Raw genomic sequence first — 22,697 nt, forward strand, 5'->3', positions numbered from 1 at the left:
AAGAGACCCCACAAGGCCTCGGGTGTCCGCAGACGTGGGAGAAGATACCGTCGCAGACATTAGACAATCTCAATAAACATGTAGGATGAACATCAAAACTTTGGTCCAATCAAGTTTTTTTTAGATAACATATGTTGTTGTTGTTTTGTGTGTGTTTGTTATCAATGTTGTGGAAAAAAGTTAAGCTTAGTAAGCCATCAAGCACTGATCACTCGTAGAAGAGCACCAATAGGAGACAGAACTAATTAGAAGGTGTTATTATTCAGTCTGTACATCGAATAGAAGGCACTAACCACAAGGTGATCTTCAATTCATCTCTGTGTGAATGTGAACGGGGCGAGAAGACCCCCACTAACTGCATGTCCCTAGACTGTGGGAGGAAGCTCGAGAGAACATCCAGACTCCACACAAAGACCCCGGCCTGATGAGGCTAGGGTCCTGAGTTCGATACCCTAAACTGAACGCAGGACAGAGGAAGGGATGGGTGATGTTCATGTGTGCCCAGGTGTATGATGTGGCTCTTTGTCTGTGACTGGTTGGCTGTCCCAGCCCTGGCCCTTCATGTATTTCAGTAATGTCCTTTTCTCCCGTCTCGTTTCCATGTTTTTCCCTTGTGACCCATTCCTTCTGTCACGTGTGTTTCCCCCCCAGCCATCATGTTCTGCTTGTGCTTAGTTATGTCCATGTCTTATCTCCTCCAGTCTGCAAGTTGCATCCACAGGCAAGATTAATATACCCCTTCAAAGTGTTTTTTTTTTTCTTTTCTCTTGATATTCATTAAGCACTCTTTAGTTGTGTGTTTCAGCTCTCAGACTGATATTTATGCCCCATGATTAGCACTGTTAATGTGTTTGGTATCCAGGGAGCACATCCAGTGTTGGGGTGCCTGGTTATGATCCTCTCACTCATCCAGCCTATCGGGGCCTTGCTGCGCTGCGGACCACAACATCACCTGTATGTATCCATCTGTGTGTGTTTAATTAATATACTATATCATGCCTATACACATTTAAGAATACTCTGTTCAAATATTATTAAAAAAAAAATTAAAAATGGCCTCACTTTTTTTTTCTCTACAATTATTTAACAAATTTTGAAAACACGATAAACCAAAGGAATGGGGCAGTACATGCTTAATGACTAAATGCACTGCTCACGCGGCAAAGTGAGGTTATAAAGTTATTTGATAACCCTAAGAGTTGTATTCATACTTCAGCCATAAAAGTTTTTAAAATTTCAAACTTTTGCAAAGTGTAGCCTGCATGTGCTTTATCAGAGCACACTTTCACACTGAAACACCAAGTAGGAAACTAATTTGCACATGACTCGTGAAAGTTATTCCTTCCTCTTAGTAATAATGGTACTTTTAATAAATATAGCCTGGTTGTAGCTTTGGAGGCCAGACTCAGTAAATGAAATATTTTTTAAGTGAAATATAGATTTAGTAAAATTGTATGTTCAGTAATGATACTTGTTTTCATAAATTGGATGCAGGAGAAATCTTAGACAAGAACTTCAGAAGCTGATGATTTTATAGTTCTTCTCTTTTCTTTGATAGGAGGTATCTGTTCAACTGGACACATTTTTTAAATGCGGTGGTAATAAAATCTATAGCTGGTAAGCTTGTGTTTTACTTCATTCTACCATCTTGCATATATGCTAACATTTTCAATAGCAGACACACTGTCACCCATGCTGCTCGTCTTAAAATGCCTGCTTCTTTGTGTCACACAGTGGCAGCCATATTTACAGGCCTGGACAGGATTGACAGTGATGATGGGTGGCTATTGAAAGTGATGGGTGGCTTCTTTGCCTGGGAAGTTCTCTTCATCATCATTTTGGAGGTCCATGATTGGGTAGTTAAACACAGAGGTAAGCCTTTTTTTTTGCATTTCAGTGATGAAGGAAAAAATCATCACTACCCATATACACTTTAATGACAAAAACCAATCTAGACCCAACAGTCCATTTGCACGGTGAAGAGCCACCTGATCAGTTCAGCAGCATTTAGCTGACTGAGCGAAGAGTATAACCCCTGTACACCTCAGAATGTGGTTGGATGGGTAAAATAAACAGCACTGTATCACAAGATTTTCTGTGTATAACACAGCAGCATCAAATATTTGTCACGGTACGGCATGGCACACCGTGGAAGGAGTGGGGAAGGAGGACCCAGGCGCGGTGCTCTATGTATAGACAGTGTTTATTTACAGAGGGTGATATCAAACAACAATAAATCCCCGTGTTTCTCCCCAGACTCCCGTGTCGTGTCCTCCAAGTGCTCTCTGCTCCCGTGTCTGCACTCCCGGTGCTCGCTGCTCCTTAAGCCTTCCACGCTCCTCCTGCGGGAAACAATAGCGGCAGCAGTCAGGACACTGAACAATGGCAGGCATACACTACACGCCCAAAACCTAAACTGGGTAACTAACGTGGAGTCCCAAGCAATGATCCCGCGTCGGTGGGAGCTCCAAGACTCTCTTAAGTAGCTCCCCCGACGAGGCCTGATCAGCAGCAGGTGTGTGGCTTCGGGTGTGGCCAGTCCCCTTGCAGGGCCACACCCTCCAGGCCTGACGCCGCCTATAAACAAGTGCTCAGCCACCCACACACACATATACACAAGCACAGGGAAGGGGGAGCAACACCAAAATACACAGCAATAATAATAATAATAATATAATACATGACTGCTCAGGGATCCTGGGTCGCCCAGTCCCAGGACCCTGACAATATTGGTATTTATGAATTGATGAGTGAAAACGCGTAAGAATGTCTCAATGGTAGTCTGCTGGAACAAAAGCTGTTACACTTTAACTGTGCTGAAGTACAGCGACAAAGGAATCTTTATCTTTCGATTTATTAAATGCATGAAAATACTCTGGGAATACTATACACGAAGGCTCAGCTCATGCACCACCAACCTAATGTTATCAGAGAGAACTTGCATTGAATTGTCTCAACTGAGACTATCCAATTTTGGACACGTGTAGTTTGACAATGCTGTGGCTCAATGTGTGGCTCAGTCACACAAATTATTTAAAAAAAATATGATCACAACCTCTTTGTGTCTACAAAAACTGGTTAATGTTTGGTGATTTTTAAAAAATGTTTTACCCCCCCGTGCCGCACACACTTTCCATGACCAATGGCAACTTGACATGCTAAATGTTTACATAGAGCTTCCAGCACATTGTTATCGTTCTGAAAGTTGTTGTTTTTTTGTTTTTTTTTCAATCACCACAACTACTCAACTCGACTCAATTTTATTTAAATTGATTTCAAATTGTTCTTCTTCTGTTAAAGCTTAAAACTAATATCATAACTCAACCTGTATAAATAAAATGATTAAAAACATAGCTGACTGCTTTAGTTCACTTCAGTTAATGTGCCCTGCAATATTTCACTGTTCTTTGCTCTGGGTTTCAGATGATACTGCTGATCAAATGGAATCAGCATTGGTAAGCTGAAAGAAATATAAAAGCAAGCAATCACTGATTGCCACAAGATGGAGTATTTCTAATATAATTTTACTTTTTTTGTCAGGTCAAAGGTGACAGTTGCCTGATCGCTGTGTACCTTCTGGGAAACCTTTGCTTTTTGGTGGCACTTCTGGTTGGAATTGGAGAAAAATGAGCAGCAGCAGAATCTTCCAGAGTGTTTCCCTGTAGTTTTGTTGAATTTTATCATCAATTTTAACATACTTGATGAGAGACTGCACTGGAAATTCAGACCCACTGATGCATCAGTTGGCGAATCCTGGAAAGTTTCTCAGTAATGTCTTTAAAAAATATTACTTATGTTTTTTTTCTCTTTTGCTTTTAGTTGATAATTAAGGTGTACTTTCAATCAGCATTCATTTTCACTGGGCCAAGCATTACTGTCGTGTGTGTGTGTGTGTGTGTGTGTATAATATGTCTCACAGTTGCAAAGAAAGAAGTAGTTTCAGTCGCCTTTAGCCTCCACTCTGGCTGCCAGGTAAACCAGTTTCATTTTACAAGCTGGTTACATTTTTTAAGCCAAACAGCAATTTTGTATTAAAAAGTACTTTTAACAATTTTTCCTTTTACATTTTTAAATCAGGTCAACTCGACCCACATCATAATGGGAGGGTTAAAGCCCTTTTCACACATTAACATCTGTTAATATGACAGCATCTATGTATGAATCTGCACCTTTGTCACTTTCATTTGAAAAAAAAAAACTGTCATTGATTCAGCTCCTGAACTTCCCATTTAATGTACATTTTTTCATATATTTCTAATAATCTTGCTGTCAATAACAACTGACAATAAGACAACAAATTTTTAACTTCATTAAATTGAAAATTATGTATGTCAGTGTAGTAGTGTTAAATGCTTACCAGGTTCAGATGCAAATGAAGAAACTCCACTCAGGCAAGTCTGCTGGACCAGATGGAGTGAGTCCCCTCAAGGCCTGTGCCCCCCAGCTTTGTGGAGTCTTCCATAAACTGTTCATGCTGAGTCTGAAGAGGGTCCCAGTGCTGTGGAAGACATCAAGCCTCGTCCCTGTACCAAAGACGCCACGTCCCAGTGGCCCCCAGGATTACAGGCCTGTGACACTGACCTCCCACATCATGAAGACCCTGGAAAGGCTCATCCTGGACCAGATCTCACCCATTGTCAGACCACATCAGGATCCCATTCAATTTGCTTACCAGCCCCGTCTCACAGGACGCCATCATCTATCTGCTCAATCGTGTCTACATCCACCCGGACCAGCCGGCGAGCACTGTGAGGTTCATGTTTTTTTTACTTTTCCAGTGCTTGGTGATAAGCTAACAGCGATGCAGGGGGATGCTTCTCTAGTGTCCTGGATTGTTGATTACCTGACAGGAAGACCACAATATGTGCGTCTTCCACATTGTGTGTCTGACAAGGTAATCAGCAACACAGGAGCACCATAAGGGACCATCCTCTCCCCCTTCCTCTTCACCCTCTACACCACAGACTTCAGCCGCTGCACAGAGACCTGCATCTTCAGAAGTTTTGATGTAAATTTGTAAGTTTTGATGTAAGTAAATTTGCGGTCAATTTAGACTCAATTCAAAATCTCCTACTTGGGACGAACACTAAATGTAAATAGCTGACTTTCTAAATAAACCTATCCATCTTTGCAAGGTCAATTTTTGCTTTCACTAAATTCCAAATGTTTAGCCATAATTAGCTTAGCTGTCCTACTCTTGTTACTGCTCTTTCCTACTGCTGTTACAATCAAATGAACATCTCTGCAAAGATAAATTAGCTGAGACCTTAGGTTGATGGTAGTTACTAGCAAACACAGAAACTTACATACACTATATAGTACAGTTCTATGATACATCACCAAATAGAACAATTTGTGGCAATGCAGACAAGCAGAGAAACAGTTTAATTAGTTGAATTTGTTCACTTGATCGGAGGTGTGTTTCCTGCAGATATACAACATCGGATCTCAATGATTTTAAATGAGTCAAAGCCCTTGTGCGTTTAACCGGATTATTTATACCTTTAACATTCCAGCTTATAAAACGAAGAGCAGATGACTTTGCGAGCTTGCCATTCAGGCAGGGGCGGAGCGTGGGGGTGGCTTACTGGGCTTAAGCCCGGGTTGTTTTGTCAGAAGCCCGGGGTCTTTTGGAGTGTAATTTTTTCATAGTTAGATGCCTGGCTGACAACTGTATAAAACAAAAAGTACACACAATATTCGAAGCACATAGTGCACACTGTGGGAATTTACGACTGTGCGTGAATCCCCCCTGATATTGGTATGATCCGAGCTCAGTCACTAAGCGACTGAGCGAGGGGGTGGGGCAGCTGCTACCTGTTAGTGCGCTGTTGGAGAAACAGAGCCAGCCATACTAAGGAGAGCTCTCCTTAGTATGGCTGGCTCTGTTATTTTATATATTGTGCTTTGTATGTTGTTCAGTATATTTCTATGCAAAACAAGAGGGATTTCAGTACACAGCAGGATATTTACATTTGTAACCAGATATTTACATACACTTTATGGAGAAAACATAAAACATTTTTACTGTACAACATCAATTTAGAGTAAACTTTTGTTTTAGATAAATATTGAAATATCTTTTGAATTAGTTAAATGTCAGAATAAAGAGAGAGAGATCTGTCTATTTATTATCACTTTCATCAAATTTAGGAGTACATATACACTAAGTTTGTTAATTAATAAGAAAACTCCAGACGATTCCATTCTGAGCTGAAGAAGCTTCTGATAGGTTAGTAGAGTCCATGTGAGTAAACTGGTGGCACAGCTGTGGATGCATATAAGGCAAAACACAGCCTGTTTCTGTGACATGGGAAAATCAAGAGATGTCAACCAAAACACCAGGAAAAGAACTGTGGAGCTCCATAAGTGTGGCTCAGTTTGAATACACTTTGGTGCCATTTACAATTAAGAAATACAGATAGTTTCTCTCTTTACTCTTAAAGTTAACAAATATGTTTTTTATATTTATCAATCTAAAAAAATAAACATTTAGTCTGATTTGATGTTACAATTAAAAAAGTGTTTGTTTTGATCTGAAGAGTTTGTAAATATCTGGTTTCAACTGTATATTTTATGATTGTCAGCACAAAGAGAGAGAGAGAGGAACAGAGAGAGAGGAGAATGAGGACAGAACAGATGAACAAGAGCAGGTGAGACACACATGTTTGTCAAATGGTCGTTTGCCAAAAGTATCACCGTATCATAGGTACTCATGTATCTCGTACCTAGTGTTTCTTTTTAGGTTTGCTATTTTTCAAATTCTGTATTTATTAAGTTCTGCAGGCTTGTTTGCACAACAAGGCCAAAATAATTATATAAACTTTTCTCAATCTAAATATTGTACTTTGGTAGATTTAAAAAAAATAAGTGTAGTGCAGGTCTATGATGATTTTTAGTGCTACTATCATCTAGTTCTGATTCTGGTTCTGTCTTGGTTAAGTCCTCAGTAGTCCTGATTTTGAACTGTTGTAGTCCTGTTTTAATTCTGGATCAGTTCTGGGTCTGGTTGAATTGGGGTTTAGTCCCTGTGTCTTGATACAGCCCCGACTTCGTTCTGTCTTGCTGCTTAATTAAAAAACTAGTTTAAGGTGTCCTGCATGTGTGATATATATATTTCCCTATATGAAGTCATTCTTTTTTGAACAAAACTCAAAACAGAGCCTATTAATCTTTCAGTCATTTCTAACCCCACCCCCCCCAAAAAAAAAAAATCCCACATGCATACTACCCTTTAGGGCTAAGCCCCGGGTGTTTCAAATGTCTGGCTCCGCCTCTGCATTCAGGTACCAAAATGCAGGTGCAGAAAAAATATGTCCCAACCTCTGGAATAATAAATCTTTCGTGCTTGAATCGATACGGTCCAATATCGTCTTTTCAGAGCTAGCAATAGCTCTCATAATCTCACTCATGTCATGGGGTGGTGCCTCCGGTCTGTCCTCAGCATGGTCCTGTCAGGATCTGACGGCGCCCTGACCGGTCGACCTGCCAGTGTGTGTATATCTGTGTGCGTGTGTGTTGCATCTTCAAAAAATAAAAATACAATAACTGAGCCTTACACCGGAGTATCGTTGCACTGGTTTACTGAACCTTACTTTCAGGGCATGTACAGAACATGAGCATCCATTTTCTACTGCCTCCTACAGGACACACACTTCTTCCACTTCCTTACACATTAATGTAACACAGAACTAATACTGCCTCTCCTGGCATTACCATTGTAACAACACATTCATTCTGTTTCTTTCAGAAGAATAACAGGAACTTAGGATGTAGGTATCTATGAATAATAACTATTATGTATACTCATATATTTATATAACCACTTATATCTTGCGATACCACAGTGTGAAAATGTCTCTCCTATCGCCCTGTCTTCCCCTCCGGCTCCGCTGTGATGTGCTAGGAGGTAACCTAGCAACAGGCTACCTCCGACCCGGAAGTGCTGTCGCCCGGAGCTGCCGCACCTGCAGTCAATCCACCAGCTGCTGCCAATCAACTAGTAGCAGGGCTACTTAATGGTGTGGCTGAGCGACAGACAGCGCTGGAGTATTGCACTAAGCCTGGTAGTGTTTTTGAGTCGCTAACGTTATTGAAGTGCTGTCTGATCTTCGTACTCATTCTGCTGTCGTGTGTGTGTGTGTTCACCCAGGGATTGACGGAGGATTTACGGACACTAAGGAAGCACTTGGAGGAGAGACGGGCACTCACTACCACGCACGGGCTTACACGGAAGGAGGGACGCACTATCACCATTGTTGCACATTTGAACTGTTGTCACCTTGCTGCACTGTAAATAAATGCACTGTCATTATTTCTGAGCTCCGCGCCTGAGTCCACTCTTTAACAACCGTGACAGGTCCGAGGCTTTTGCGGCCTGCTCTTTCCCCGATCTAGTTTTGCTCATATGTCGTACACCGTAGCCTTGAAGATGTAAAAAGTGCCTCAGAGCAGCACACGGGCGTGTTATCGTACTGTTGTTAAAAGTTCGTTAGTTTTGGAGCAATGGAATTATGAAACAAGTTAGTCCATTGAGGAGCCCTGTACAACACGTCTTCACATGGCTACCAGACACGCCCCCCGTCATTTTGTTATTATTCAATTCAGAACTGCCCAGACCAGACACAGTGACGTTTCACCAGAATCCCTTTGATCTCTGGTCTTCTTTATGACATCAGCACACGAAAACCTATAAATAGGGGAGAGGTTCTCACTCTTGTCAGTCTTTCAAAGAGAGTGGAAGAATTCACTAGGCAGGAAACTACTGGAAACTTGCGTTTCTGACACAGTTGACGGTATTTTTAAAAAATCTTTTAGTTGGTACAGAGATTTAGCATCAACTTCAATTTGAAATATGAGTCTGTCAAATCCTGTTGTATGCAACATGAGAGCCGAGAACGAAAAACTTAAACAGCAAATCAAAGAGCTGAAAAATGAGAATAAAACTCTCAAACAACAAAACTCTACCATACGTGACCTTAAAGTCGAGAACGCCGACCTTAAGGAGCAAAAAAGAGAGCTCATAAATGAGAACAAGATTCTCCAAAAAAACATTGAAGTTCTCTTCAAACGAAGTGGGTTCTCTAAAAACAAGAGGAAAAGAGACCTGCAACTAGAGAATGAAACAATTCACTTCAAAATTCAAGAGCTGGAATATTGGAACCAAATTCTAAAGGATTTAAACAGCTCCAAAACCAAAGAGATCCAGCAACAGAAAGAGGTGATGCAGGAAATGGAAGCAGAAATCAGAGAGTTGCAAAGCAGCAAGACAGGCTTGGTTATAAAAGTGGGAGACATGGAAAAGGACAACCAGTCTTTAAGAGAGGAAAATGATGTGACGGTAAAACGCATGTGTGAGCTGAAAAGGGACTTTGAAAAGGAAAAAGATGACATGCAACAGGAAATACAGGCTGTTAAAACTGAGCTCCATCAGGCAAACACAGCCTTTAAAGAGTTACAAGAGAGTGAAGAAAGAAAAAGGATCATGAATGAGGAAAACAAAACAACGGACAGTGAACAGCTCAGACAGACCCTGGAACGCCAATGCTTTGCACATGAAATTGACATATTGAGGCGGCATAACGAACTTCTTGAACAGGACCTCCAGGAGCTTTCCAAAAGGAGTGGTGATTCTCAAAAAGAACTGAAACCACACGATGAGGGTGTGAAAGGAGAATCACGGATCTCCAAAGCCACTGAGAAAGACTCCCAACATGATTTTGAAGTGACCAACAGAGAAAAGGAGTTGTTGTGCCATGAATTTGAGGAAATGAAAAGAGAGCTTGAAGAGGTCAAGAAAAATCTGTATGATTCACAGGAAGCCTTGAAAACAGAAGACATGGCGTTGCAAACCCAAGCTCAGACTCCCAAAGTTTCACAGGAAGAACATAACAATCTGATAAACAACTACGATGTCCAAGTTGACATACTCAAACAACAAAATAAGGCCTTAGAAAATACGGTTAGTGACCTTACCAAAAAGATGTGGAATGGACGGGAAGCGATGAGACAAATGGAAAAGAACTTTCAAGAACAAAGGAAGCTACTCGAAAATCTCCGAGGAGAATTCGAGGAAATTTAGCACAACTACGACTTTGGCCCTCCCTATTAAACCTGGTTAACGCAGGTTCAATAGGGCTATAACTTAGACAATGGAAGTTCATTTGATTTAATTGGCCCAAAATGAGTGACTGCACCCAGACACTCAGTAGCAAAAAAATTACAGAGATTCAAGAGAGAAAACTGTTTCTGCATAGACTCCTATAGTACTGCAAGTCGTGTCATCGCTTGGTGTCCTGCATAGAGTGCAGGTTTAAGGTATCTACGTATCTTTCAGAATTAGAAGCTATGCTGCGTCAGGGGTTATAACAGCTGTGCCCCCCCCCCCCAACCGGTCGAGGCAGATGGCCGCCCCTCACTGAGCCTGGTTCTGCCGAAAGTTTCTTCCTGTTAAAAGGGAGTTTTTCTTTCCCACCGTCACCAAGTCTAAGGAGCTTGGAGAAAAGCGCCTGGACTTCTTTAACTTAAAGAAGTCCAGGCGCTTTTCTTTCCAAGCTCCTTAGACTACTATGGCCTTGATGACTGATAACCTTCACAGACACTGTCATCAAGGGTTTGCTCACAGGGGATCATCTGATTGTTGGGGGGTTTTCTCTCTTATATTGTATGGTCTTTACCTTACAATATAAACAGCCGAGAAGCGGCTATTTTTGCCATCCGGTGCTTTAGAAATACATCTTAGCTGAACTGAACTCCATAACATCTGGACCGAAATGCCTACACACAACGGTAGGCATTTCAATCAAGAGCTCTGTCCAAAACGTTCAATGACAAGCATCAGCACCAGGATTGTTTTTTAGCTCACCAACAGTTCATGTTCCCTACCCATTTTTTATTGTAACTGCAACTTTGTAAGACTGGGTTGGGAGATGTTCTTGTGGTGAGCTTTTATTTACATAATTGGTTTCTTTAATAGTGAAATAAAATAAATTTGTATAACTGGAAACAGCGTTCTCCTGTGTGATTATCACATTGTATTCTTTAAACCATATAACAGAATATATAATATATATAATTTACTCATAGTAATATTAATATCTAATGTGATTGAGTTTCCTTATCTCTACTTATGTGCTGATGTGTTCACTGAGGCCATTGTATGGTCCATTTTGGCTGCATTTCCATGTTTTAAACATGAAATTTGCTTATTTAAAGGGTGTCTCATGTATCTCTTATGCAGAAATATGTGTTGCCTAGCTGGACAAATGTAGCACAGGTCTACTATTATTGGTCACGTGTGTTTCCCCCCCCAGCCATCATGTTCTGTTTGTGCTTAGTTATGTCCATGTCTTATCTCCTGTCCCCTTTTCCCTCTGTATGTATTCACAGTGTACGTGTTCCTCGTCGGCTCGTCATGCTAAGTCTGCGTGTCTTATTCCGTCATGTGTCATGTATCACTCCAAATCTCACTGACTTTAACTAATAATAACTGTTTGCTGAGTGTTATGTCTAAAAGGTATTGCACAATCGCCTCTAGTAGAGGATCAGGTTTGTTTTCCACTGATAATGGATTTTAACATGACTGACCAATGATTGTGGAGCACGTCAATGTAGGATTTTATAAATACAACGAGCAAACTTAAATGTTTTAAAATGTTCAAAAAATTAATGTATTATATTTCTGAAGTATGACGGAAGGAAAAAGTTACATTTTTTTCATATTTTAAAAAAAAATCCATGGGTTTAATGGGTCCATCATCACTATATTGAGGGCCTTGTATAATAGCCCAACTGAAAAAGTAAAGATTAACGGTGAACTTTCAGATGCTTTCAAGCTTGAAAGGTCCACAAGACAAGGATGCCCACTGAGTCCACTCTTATTTGCTATTTTTATAGAGCCATTGGCTGAAAGGATTAGGCAGAATGGTAACATAAAAGGGATTAATATCACTGGAAGTGAGCAGAAATTGGCCTTGTTTGCAGATGACATTTTGGTTTACTTATCAAAACCTACCGAATCACTTATGGAGCTCATGTCAGTGTTAAAGGAGTATGGGCTATACTCGGGATATAAATTGAATATACAAAAAACACAAGTTCTTAGTAGCTTTTATAGCCCTCCCCAGAATCTGCTCAACAAATACAAACTAAGCTGGGACAAAAGAACTATCAAATATCTGGGCATAAACTTATCAATGGATATAACTAGCTTGGAAGAAATCAACTACCCCCTACTTAAAAAAGATATCATGCTAAATATTAGCAGATGGTCTATCTAAGCATTTCTTCTAGAGTGGACATCATAAAAATGAATATGCTCCCAAAGATATTAAACTTATTCCAGTCTGTTTCTATAGAAAACCCTGATAGATACTTTGTAGAGTGGGATAGGACCCTCTCAAGATTTATATGGGCGGGTAAAAAGCCAAGAGTTAAGTTCAAAACACTTCAGCTTCCCAAAGATAAAGGAGGATTAGGCATCCCTTGCCTACAGGATTACTACAGGGCAACACAAATAAGAAATCTGGTGGGCTGGTGTAAACCCGGATACTGTTCAACAGAGAGACGAATCTGGCATTGATATCTGACATCACAACAGAGAGACGAATCTGGCATTAATATTTGACATCACAACAGAGAGACGAATCTGGCATTGATATCTGACATCACAACAGAGAGACGAATCTGGCATTAATATCTGACATCACAACAGAGAGACGAATCTGGCATTGATATCTGACATCACAACAGAGAGACGAATCTGGCATTAATATCTGACATCACAACAGAGAGACGAATCTGGCATTGATATCTGACATCACAACAGAGAGACGAATCTGGCATTAATATTTGACATCACAACAGAGAGACGAATCTGCCATTAATATTTGACATCACAACAGAGAGACGAATCTGGCATTAATATCTGACATCACAACAGAGAGACGAATCTGGCATTAATATCTGACATCACAACAGAGAGACGAATCTGGCATTGATATCTGACATCACAACAGAGAGACGAATCTGGCATTAATATCTGACACAACAGAGAGACGAATCTGGCATTAATATCTGACATCACAACAGAGAGACGAATCTGGCATTGATATCTGACATCACAACAGAGAGACGAATCTGGCATTGATATCTGACATCACAACAGAGAGACGAATCTGGCATTAATATCTGACATCACAACAGAGAGACGAATCTGGCATTGATATCTGACATCACAACAGAGAGAAGAATCTGGCATTAATATCTGACATCACAACAGAGAGACGAATCTGGCATTAATATTTGACATCACAACAGAGAGATGAATCTGGCATTGATATCTGACATCACAACAGAGAGACGAATCTGGCATTGATATTTGACATCACAACAGAGAGACGAATCTGGCATTGATATTTGACATCACAACAGAGAGATGAATCTGGCATTGATATCTGACATCACAACAGAGAGACGAATCTGGCATTGATATCTGACATCACAACAGAGAGACGAATCTGGCATTGATATTTGACATCACAACAGAGAGATGAATCTGGCATTGATATCTGACATCACAACAGAGAGACGAATCTGGCATTGACATTTGATATCACAACAGAGAGACGAATCTGGCATTGACATTTGACATCACAACAGAGAGACTGGATGTCAATGTCAGAAAGATGACTGTGATGTCAGAACCCTCTAAATCTTGTAATTTACAGATGGTAAATGGCCTGTATTTGCATAGCGCTTTACTAGTCCCTAAGGACCCCAAAGCACTTTACACATCCAGTCATCCACCCATTCACACACTGGTGATGGCAGCTACATTGTAGCCACAGCCACCCTGGGGCGCACTGACAGAGATATTTAATTCCAAATGATTTGACTGCATCATTGCGTCTTTGAGTTATGACCCAAACTCTCTATCAACTTTGTGAATAAATTCACGTCCCCCTGTGACCTCATAATTACACCACAGTTCAGATGGCATGAATGAGTCATGAGGTCACACCAACAGTGACAACATCAGCAGTGACATCACTAAAGTTGCCAGGTGAGTCCATAAATAGAACCCGTGACGTGGAGCAGGTACCGCCGTTTTGGACAATGCCACGACGCAGGTATAGACGCAGACATGCGAGGTCTTCTCGCCCCGTTCGCAGACACAAGAGACCCCACAAGGCCTCGGGTGTCCGCAGACGTGGGAGAAGATACCGTCGCAGACATTAGACAATCTCAATAAACATGTAGGATGAACATCAAAACTTTGGTCCAATCAAGTTTTTTTTAGATAACATATGTTGTTGTTGTTCTGTGTGTGTTTGTTATCAATGTTGTGGAAAAAAGTTAAGCTTAGTAAGCCATCAAGCACTGATCACTCGTAGAAGAGCACCAATAGGAGACAGAACTAATTAGAAGGTGTTATTATTCAGTCTGTACATCGAATAGAAGGCACTAACCACAAGGTGATCTTCAATTCATCTCTGTGTGAATGTGAACGGGGCGAGAAGACCCCCACTAACTGCATGTCCCTAGACTGTGGGAGGAAGCTCGAGAGAACATCCAGACTCCACACAAAGACCCCGGCCTGATGAGGCTAGGGTCCTGAGTTCGATACCCTAAACTGAACGCAGGACAGAGGAAGGGATGGGTGATGTTCATGTGCGCCCAGGTGTATGATGTGGCTCTTTGTCTGTGACTGGTTGGCTGTCCCAGCCCTGGCCCTTCATGTATTTCAGTAATGTCCTTTTCTCCCGTCTCGTTTACATGTTTTTCCCTTGTGACCCATTCCTTCTGTCACGTGTGTTTCCCCCCCAGCCATCATGTTCTGTTTGTGCTTAGTTATGTCCATGTCTTATCTCCTGTCCCCTTTTCCTTCTGTATGTATTCACAGTGTACGTGTTCCTCGTCGGCTCGTCATGCTAAGTCTGCGTGTCTTATTCCGTCATGTGTCATGTATCACTCCAAATCTCACTGACTTTAACTAATAATAACTGTTTGCTGAGTGTTATGTCTAAAAGGTATTGCACAATCGCCTCTAGTAGAGGATCAGGTTTGTTTTCCACTGATAATGGATTTTAACATGACTGACCAATGATTGTGCAGCACGTCAATGTAGGATCTTATAAATACAACGAGCAAACTTAAATGTTTTAAAATGTTCAAAAAATTAATCTATTATATTTCTGAAGTATGACGGAAGGAAAAAGTTAAATTTTTTTCATATTTTAAAAAAAAATCCATGGGTTTAATGGGTCCATCATCACTATATTGAGGGCCTTGTATAATAGCCCAACTGCAAAAGTAAAGATTAACGGTGAACTTTCAGATGCTTTCAAGCTTGAAAGGTCCACAAGACAAGGATGCCCACTGAGTCCACTCTTATTTGCTATTTTTATAGAGCCATTGGCTGAAAGGATTAGGCAGAATGGTAACATAAAAGGGATTAATATCACTGGAAGTGAGCAGAAATTGGCCTTGTTTTTGAAGAGTAATACCAGCCGGCAGGTGTGGCAAGGCATCCAGCACCTAACCAACTATAAGATCAATCTCGGAGCTGCGGACGGTGACCTGGAGCTGGCAGAGGAGCTGAATATCTTCTTTGCCCGCTTTGAGACCAGGGTACCGGAGGCATTGGAGCCACAGCAGCAACACGCCACCCATAGCAGCACCACCCTCACCCTGGAAGAGCACGAGGTGAGGCGCATGCTGCAGGCTGTTAACCCGAGGAAGGCGGCGGGTCCTGATGGTGTGCCAGGTCGAATATTGAGGGATTGTGCAGGACAGCTGGCTGGGATCTTCACCAGGATTTTCAACAAATCCCTCGCACAGGCGACTGTCCCACTCTGCCTGAAGTCCTCCACCATAGTCCCCTTGCCTAAGAAGCCCCACATCACCGGCCTGAATGACTACAGACCGGTGGCACTCACCCCAGTGGTAATGAAATGCTTTGAGAAGCTGGTCCGCAGACACATCACAGCAGCCCTGCCCCGCAGCCTGGATCCACACCAGTTTGCCTACAGAGCAAACCGATCCACGGAAGACGCTGTAGCCACAGCACTCCATGCTGCATTAACTCACCTGGAAGAGCATGGTAGCTATGTGCGGATGCTCTTCGTGGATTACTGCTCAGCTTTTAACACCATCCTTCCACACAAACTGGTGGCCAAGCTACAAGACCTGGGGCTTCCAGACAGCACCTGCATGTGGATCAATAGCTTCCTCTCGGGCCGTAGACAGAGAGTCAGAGTTGGCCATCACACATCCTCAGCCCTGAGTCTCAGCACTGGCTCACCCCAGGGCTGTGTGCTCAGTCCACTGCTCTACTCTCTCTACACACACGACTGCACTCCTCGCCACCACAGCAACATCTTTGTGAAATTTGCAGATGACACCACAGTGGTGGGGCTCATTTCCAAGGGAGACGAGTCTATGTACAGAGACGAGGTGGAGCAGCTGACGTCATGGTGTAAGGCCAATAACCTCCTCCTCAACACTTCAAAAACCAAAGAACTCATAATAGACTTCAGAAGGAAAAAGGCAGAGATCCAACCACTATTCATAAATGGGGACTGTGTAGAAAGGGTGGCAAGCTTCCGCTTCCTGGGAGTCAATATAGAGGAGAACCTTTCCTGGAGTGTGAACACCTCCGAGCTGCTGAAAAAGGCCCAACAGAGACTGTACTTCCTGAGAATTCTCAGGAGGAATAACATCACACAGAGACTGCTGGTGTCCTTCTACAGAGCCACCATTGAGAGTGTTCTAACTTACTGCATATGCATCTGGTACACTAGCTGCACAGGGGCTCAGAGGAAAGCACTCCAAGGGATCATTAACACCGCCCAAAAGATCACTGGCTGCCCTCTCCCCACACTGGAAGTTCTACACAACGCCCACTGTTTTAAAAAGGCCCAAAACATCATAAAAGACACCTCACATCCTGGCCACTCCCTGTTCGAACTGTTGCCCTCAGGCAGACGGTACAGGGCAATCAGAGCAAGGACTAATAGACTCAAACACAGCTGTTATCCAACTGCAATAACACATCTGAATACTACAAAAAAATGTCCATCACGCCACTCTTGTGTTAATCTATGCACGGTCTGAAGCATGTGTGTGGGAATGTATGTGAATGTTTTACTGTTATATCTTATTAGTATTTTAAGTATTCTATCTATTTTATTTATTGAATTTTATTGTTTTATTTATATTTTGATATTGCTAGGGATGATGCAATGATCGGGGACCATTCTTCATTTCGTTGTTCTCGTGACAATGACAATAAAGTTTCTGATTCTGATTCTGGTTGCAGATGACATTTTGGTTTACTTATCAAAACCTACCGAATCACTTATGGAGCTCATGTCAGTGTTAAAGGAGTATGGGCTATACTCGGGATATAAATTGAATATACAAAAAACACAAGTTCTTAGTAGCTTTTATAGCCCTCCCCAGAATCTGCTCAACAAATACAAACTAAGCTGGGACAAAAGAACTATCAAATATCTGGGCATAAACTTATCAATGGATATAACTAGCTTGGAAGAAATCAACTACCCCCTACTTAAAAAAGATATCATGCTAAATATTAGCAGATGGTCTATCTAAGCATTTCTTCTAGAGTGGACAAGATAAAAATGAATATGCTCCCAAAGATATTAAACTTATTCCAGTCTGTTTCTATAGAAAACCCTGATAGATACTTTGTAGAGTGGGATAGGACCCTCTCAAGATTTATATGGGCGGGTAAAAAGCCAAGAGTTAAGTTCAAAACACTTCAGCTTCCCAAAGATAAAGGAGGATTAGGCATCCCTTGCCTACAGGATTACTACAGGGCAACACAAATAAGAAATCTGGTGGGCTGGTGTAAACCCGGATACTGTTCAACAGAGAGACGAATCTGGCATTGATATCTGACATCACAACAGAGAGACGAATCTGGCATTAATATTTGACATCACAACAGAGAGACGAATCTGGCATTAATATCTGACATCACAACAGAGAGACGAATTTGGCATTAATATTTGACATCACAACAGAGAGACGAATCTGGCATTGATATCTGACATCACAACAGAGAGATGAATCTGGCATTAATATTTGACATCACAACAGAGAGACGAATCTGGCATTGATATCTGACATCACAACAGAGAGACGAATCTGGCATTAATATTTGACATCACAACAGAGAGACGAATCTGGCATTGATATCTGACATCACAACAGAGAGACGAATCTGGCATTGATATCTGACATCACAACAGAGAGACGAATCTGGCATTGATATCTGACATCACAACAGAGAGACGAATCTGGCATTAATATTTGACATCACAACAGAGAGACGAATCTGGCATTAATATTTGACATCACACAACAGAGAGATGAATCTGGCATTGATTTTTGACATCACAACAGAGAGACTGGATGTCAATGTCAGAAAGATGACTGTGATGTCAGAACACTCTAAATCTTGTAATTTACAGATGGTAAATGGCCTGTATTTGCATAGCGCTTTACTAGTCCCTAAGGACCCCAAAGCACTTTACACATCCAATCATCCACCCATTCACACACTGGTGATGGCAGCTACATTGTAGCCACAGCCACCCTGGGGCGCACTGACAGAGATATTTAATTCCAAATGATTTGACTGCATCATTGCGTCTTTGAGTTATGACCCAAACTCTCTATCAACTTTGTGAATAAATTCACGTCCCCCTGTGACCTCATAATTACACCACAGTTCAGATGGCATGAATGAGTCATGAGGTCACACCAACAGTGACAACATCAGCAGTGACATCACTAAAGTTGCCAGGTGAGTCCATAAATAGAACCCGTGACGTGGAGCAGGTACCGCCGTTTTGGACAATGCCACGACGCAGGTATAGACGCAGACATGCGAGGTCTTCTCGCCCCGTTCGCAGACACAAGAGACCCCACAAGGCCTCGGGTGTCCGCAGACGTGGGAGAAGATACCGTCGCAGACATTAGACAATCTCAATAAACATGTAGGATGAACATCAAAACTTTGGTCCAATCAAGTTTTTTTTAGATAACATATGTTGTTGTTGTTCTGTGTGTGTTTGTTATCAATGTTGTGGAAAAAAGTTAAGCTTAGTAAGCCATCAAGCACTGATCACTCGTAGAAGAGCACCAATAGGAGACAGAACTAATTAGAAGGTGTTATTATTCAGTCTGTACATCGAATAGAAGGCACTAACCACAAGGTGATCTTCAATTCATCTCTGTGTGAATGTGAACGGGGCGAGAAGACCCCCACTAACTGCATGTCCCTAGACTGTGGGAGGAAGCTCGAGAGAACATCCAGACTCCACACAAAGACCCCGGCCTGATGAGGCTAGGGTCCTGAGTTCGATACCCTAAACTGAACGCAGGACAGAGGAAGGGATGGGTGATGTTCATGTGTGCCCAGGTGTATGATGTGGCTCTTTGTCTGTGACTGGTTGGCTGTCCCAGCCCTGGCCCTTCATGTATTTCAGTAATGTCCTTTTCTCCCGTCTCGTTTCCATGTTTTTCCCTTGTGACCCATTCCTTCTGTCACGTGTGTTTCCCCCCCAGCCATCATGTTCTGCTTGTGCTTAGTTATGTCCATGTCTTATCTCCTCCAGTCTGCAAGTTGCATCCACAGGCAAGATTAATATACCCCTTCAAAGTGTTTTTTTTTTTCTTTTCTCTTGATATTCATTAAGCACTCTTTAGTTGTGTGTTTCAGCTCTCAGACTGATATTTATGCCCCATGATTAGCACTGTTAATGTGTTTGGTATCCAGGGAGCACATCCAGTGTTGGGGTGCCTGGTTATGATCCTCTCACTCATCCAGCCTATCGGGGCCTTGCTGCGCTGCGGACCACAACATCACCTGTATGTATCCATCTGTGTGTGTTTAATTAATATACTATATCATGCCTATACACATTTAAGAATACTCTGTTCAAATATTATTAAAAAAAAAATTAAAAATGGCCTCACTTTTTTTTTCTCTACAATTATTTAACAAATTTTGAAAACACGATAAACCAAAGGAATGGGGCAGTACATGCTTAATGACTAAATGCACTGCTCACGCGGCAAAGTGAGGTTATAAAGTTATTTGATAACCCTAAGAGTTGTATTCATACTTCAGCCATAAAAGTTTTTAAAATTTCAAACTTTTGCAAAGTGTAGCCTGCATGTGCTTTATCAGAGCACACTTTCACACTGAAACACCAAGTAGGAAACTAATTTGCACATGACTCGTGAAAGTTATTCCTTCCTCTTAGTAATAATGGTACTTTTAATAAATATAGCCTGGTTGTAGCTTTGGAGGCCAGACTCAGTAAATGAAATATTTTTTAAGTGAAATATAGATTTAGTAAAATTGTATGTTCAGTAATGATACTTGTTTTCATAAATTGGATGCAGGAGAAATCTTAGACAAGAACTTCAGAAGCTGATGATTTTATAGTTCTTCTCTTTTCTTTGATAGGAGGTATCTGTTCAACTGGACACATTTTTTAAATGCGGTGGTAATAAAATCTATAGCTGGTAAGCTTGTGTTTTACTTCATTCTACCATCTTGCATATATGCTAACATTTTCAATAGCAGACACACTGTCACCCATGCTGCTCGTCTTAAAATGCCTGCTTCTTTGTGTCACACAGTGGCAGCCATATTTACAGGCCTGGACAGGATTGACAGTGATGATGGGTGGCTATTGAAAGTGATGGGTGGCTTCTTTGCCTGGGAAGTTCTCTTCATCATCATTTTGGAGGTCCATGATTGGGTAGTTAAACACAGAGGTAAGCCTTTTTTTTTGCATTTCAGTGATGAAGGAAAAAATCATCACTACCCATATACACTTTAATGACAAAAACCAATCTAGACCCAACAGTCCATTTGCACGGTGAAGAGCCACCTGATCAGTTCAGCAGCATTTAGCTGACTGAGCGAAGCGTATAACCCCTGTACACCTCAGAATGTGGTTGGATGGGTAAAATAAACAGCACTGTATCACAAGATTTTCTGTGTATAACACAGCAGCATCAAATATTGGTATTTATGAATTGATGAGTGAAAACGCGTAAGAATGTCTCAATGGTAGTCTGCTGGAACAAAAGCTGTTACACTTTAACTGTGCTGAAGTACAGCGACAAAGGAATCTTTATCTTTCGATTTATTAAATGCATGAAAATACTCTGGGAATACTATACACGAAGGCTCAGCTCATGCACCACCAACCTAATGTTATCAGAGAGAACTTGCATTGAAATGTCTCAACTGAGACTATCCAATTTTGGACACGTGTAGTTTGACAATGCTGTGGCTCAATGTGTGGCTCAGTCACACAAATTATTAAAAAAAAATATGATCACAACCTCTTTGTGTCTACAAAAACTGGTTAATGTTTGGTGATTTTTAAAAAATGTTTTACCCCCCCGTGCCGCACACACTTTCCATGACCAATGGCAACTTGACATGCTAAATGTTTACATAGAGCTTCCAGCACATTGTTATCGTTCTGAAAGTTGTTGTTTTTTTGTTTTTTTTCAATCACCACAACTACTCAACTCGACTCAATTTTATTTAAATTGATTTCAAATTGTTCTTCTTCTGTTAAAGCTTAAAACTAATATCATAACTCAACCTGTATAAATAAAATGATTAAAAACATAGCTGACTGCTTTAGTTCACTTCAGTTAATGTGCCCTGCAATATTTCACTGTTCTTTGCTCTGGGTTTCAGATGATACTGCTGATCAAATGGAATCAGCATTGGTAAGCTGAAAGAAATATAAAAGCAAGCAATCACTGATTGCCACAAGATGGAGTATTTCTAATATAATTTTACTTTTTTTGTCAGGTCAAAGGTGACAGTTGCCTGATCGCTGTGTACCTTCTGGGAAACCTTTGCTTTTTGGTGGCACTTCTGGTTGGAATTGGAGAAAAATGAGCAGCAGCAGAATCTTCCAGAGTGTTTCCCTGTAGTTTTGTTGAATTTTATCATCAATTTTAACATACTTGATGAGAGACTGCACTGGAAATTCAGACCCACTGATGCATCAGTTGGCGAATCCTGGAAAGTTTCTCAGTAATGTCTTTAAAAAATATTACTTATGTTTTTTTTCTCTTTTGCTTTTAGTTGATAATTAAGGTGTACTTTCAATCAGCATTCAATTTCACTGGGCCAAGCATTACTGTCGTGTGTGTGTGTGTGTGTGTGTGTATAATATGTCTCACAGTTGCAAAGAAAGAAGTAGTTTCAGTCGCCTTTAGCCTCCACTCTGGCTGCCAGGTAAACCAGTTTCATTTTACAAGCTGGTTACATTTTTTAAGCCAAACAGCAATTTTGTATTAAAAAGTACTTTTAACAATTTTTCCTTTTACATTTTTAAATCAGGTCAACTCGACCCACATCATAATGGGAGGGTTAAAGCCCTTTTCACACATTAACATCTGTTAATATGACAGCATCTATGTATGAATCTGCACCTTTGTCACTTTCATTTGAAAAAAAAAAAACTGTCATTGATTCAGCTCCTGAACTTCCCATTTAATGTACATTTTTTCATATATTTCTAATAATCTTGCTGTCAATAACAACTGACAATAAGACAACAAATTTTTAACTTCATTAAATTGAAAATTATGTATGTCAGTGTAGTAGTGTTAAATGCTTA

At 41.0% G+C, this 22,697-nt stretch overlaps 2 protein-coding genes across 2 annotated transcripts; both read left to right on the forward strand.

Moving 5' to 3' along the window:
- Positions 1–867: 867 nt before the first annotated feature.
- LOC308405672 (putative ferric-chelate reductase 1) lies at positions 868–5,776 on the forward strand. Its single transcript, XM_080896374.1, has 5 exons — positions 868–954; positions 1,559–1,617; positions 1,735–1,872; positions 3,424–3,455; positions 3,541–5,776. The coding sequence occupies exons 1-5, from the start codon at positions 893–895 to the stop codon at positions 3,628–3,630; spliced, it is 381 nt and encodes a 126-aa protein (XP_080752500.1). The 5' UTR covers positions 868–892; the 3' UTR covers positions 3,631–5,776.
- Positions 5,777–19,815: 14,039 nt separating this feature from the next.
- LOC308405560 (putative ferric-chelate reductase 1) lies at positions 19,816–22,256 on the forward strand. The gene is made up of 5 exons (XM_080896228.1): positions 19,816–19,902; positions 20,507–20,565; positions 20,683–20,820; positions 21,764–21,795; positions 21,881–22,256. Exons 1-5 carry the CDS (start codon positions 19,841–19,843, stop codon positions 21,968–21,970), a joined length of 381 nt encoding a protein of 126 aa, XP_080752354.1. The 5' UTR covers positions 19,816–19,840; the 3' UTR covers positions 21,971–22,256.
- The last annotated feature ends 441 nt before the right edge of the window (positions 22,257–22,697 follow it).

The sequence above is a fragment of the Rhamphochromis sp. 'chilingali' genome (genome assembly GCF_963969265.1).
Source record: "Rhamphochromis sp. 'chilingali' genome assembly, chromosome: 11".
Lineage (NCBI taxonomy): Eukaryota > Metazoa > Chordata > Actinopteri > Cichliformes > Cichlidae > Rhamphochromis > Rhamphochromis sp. 'chilingali'.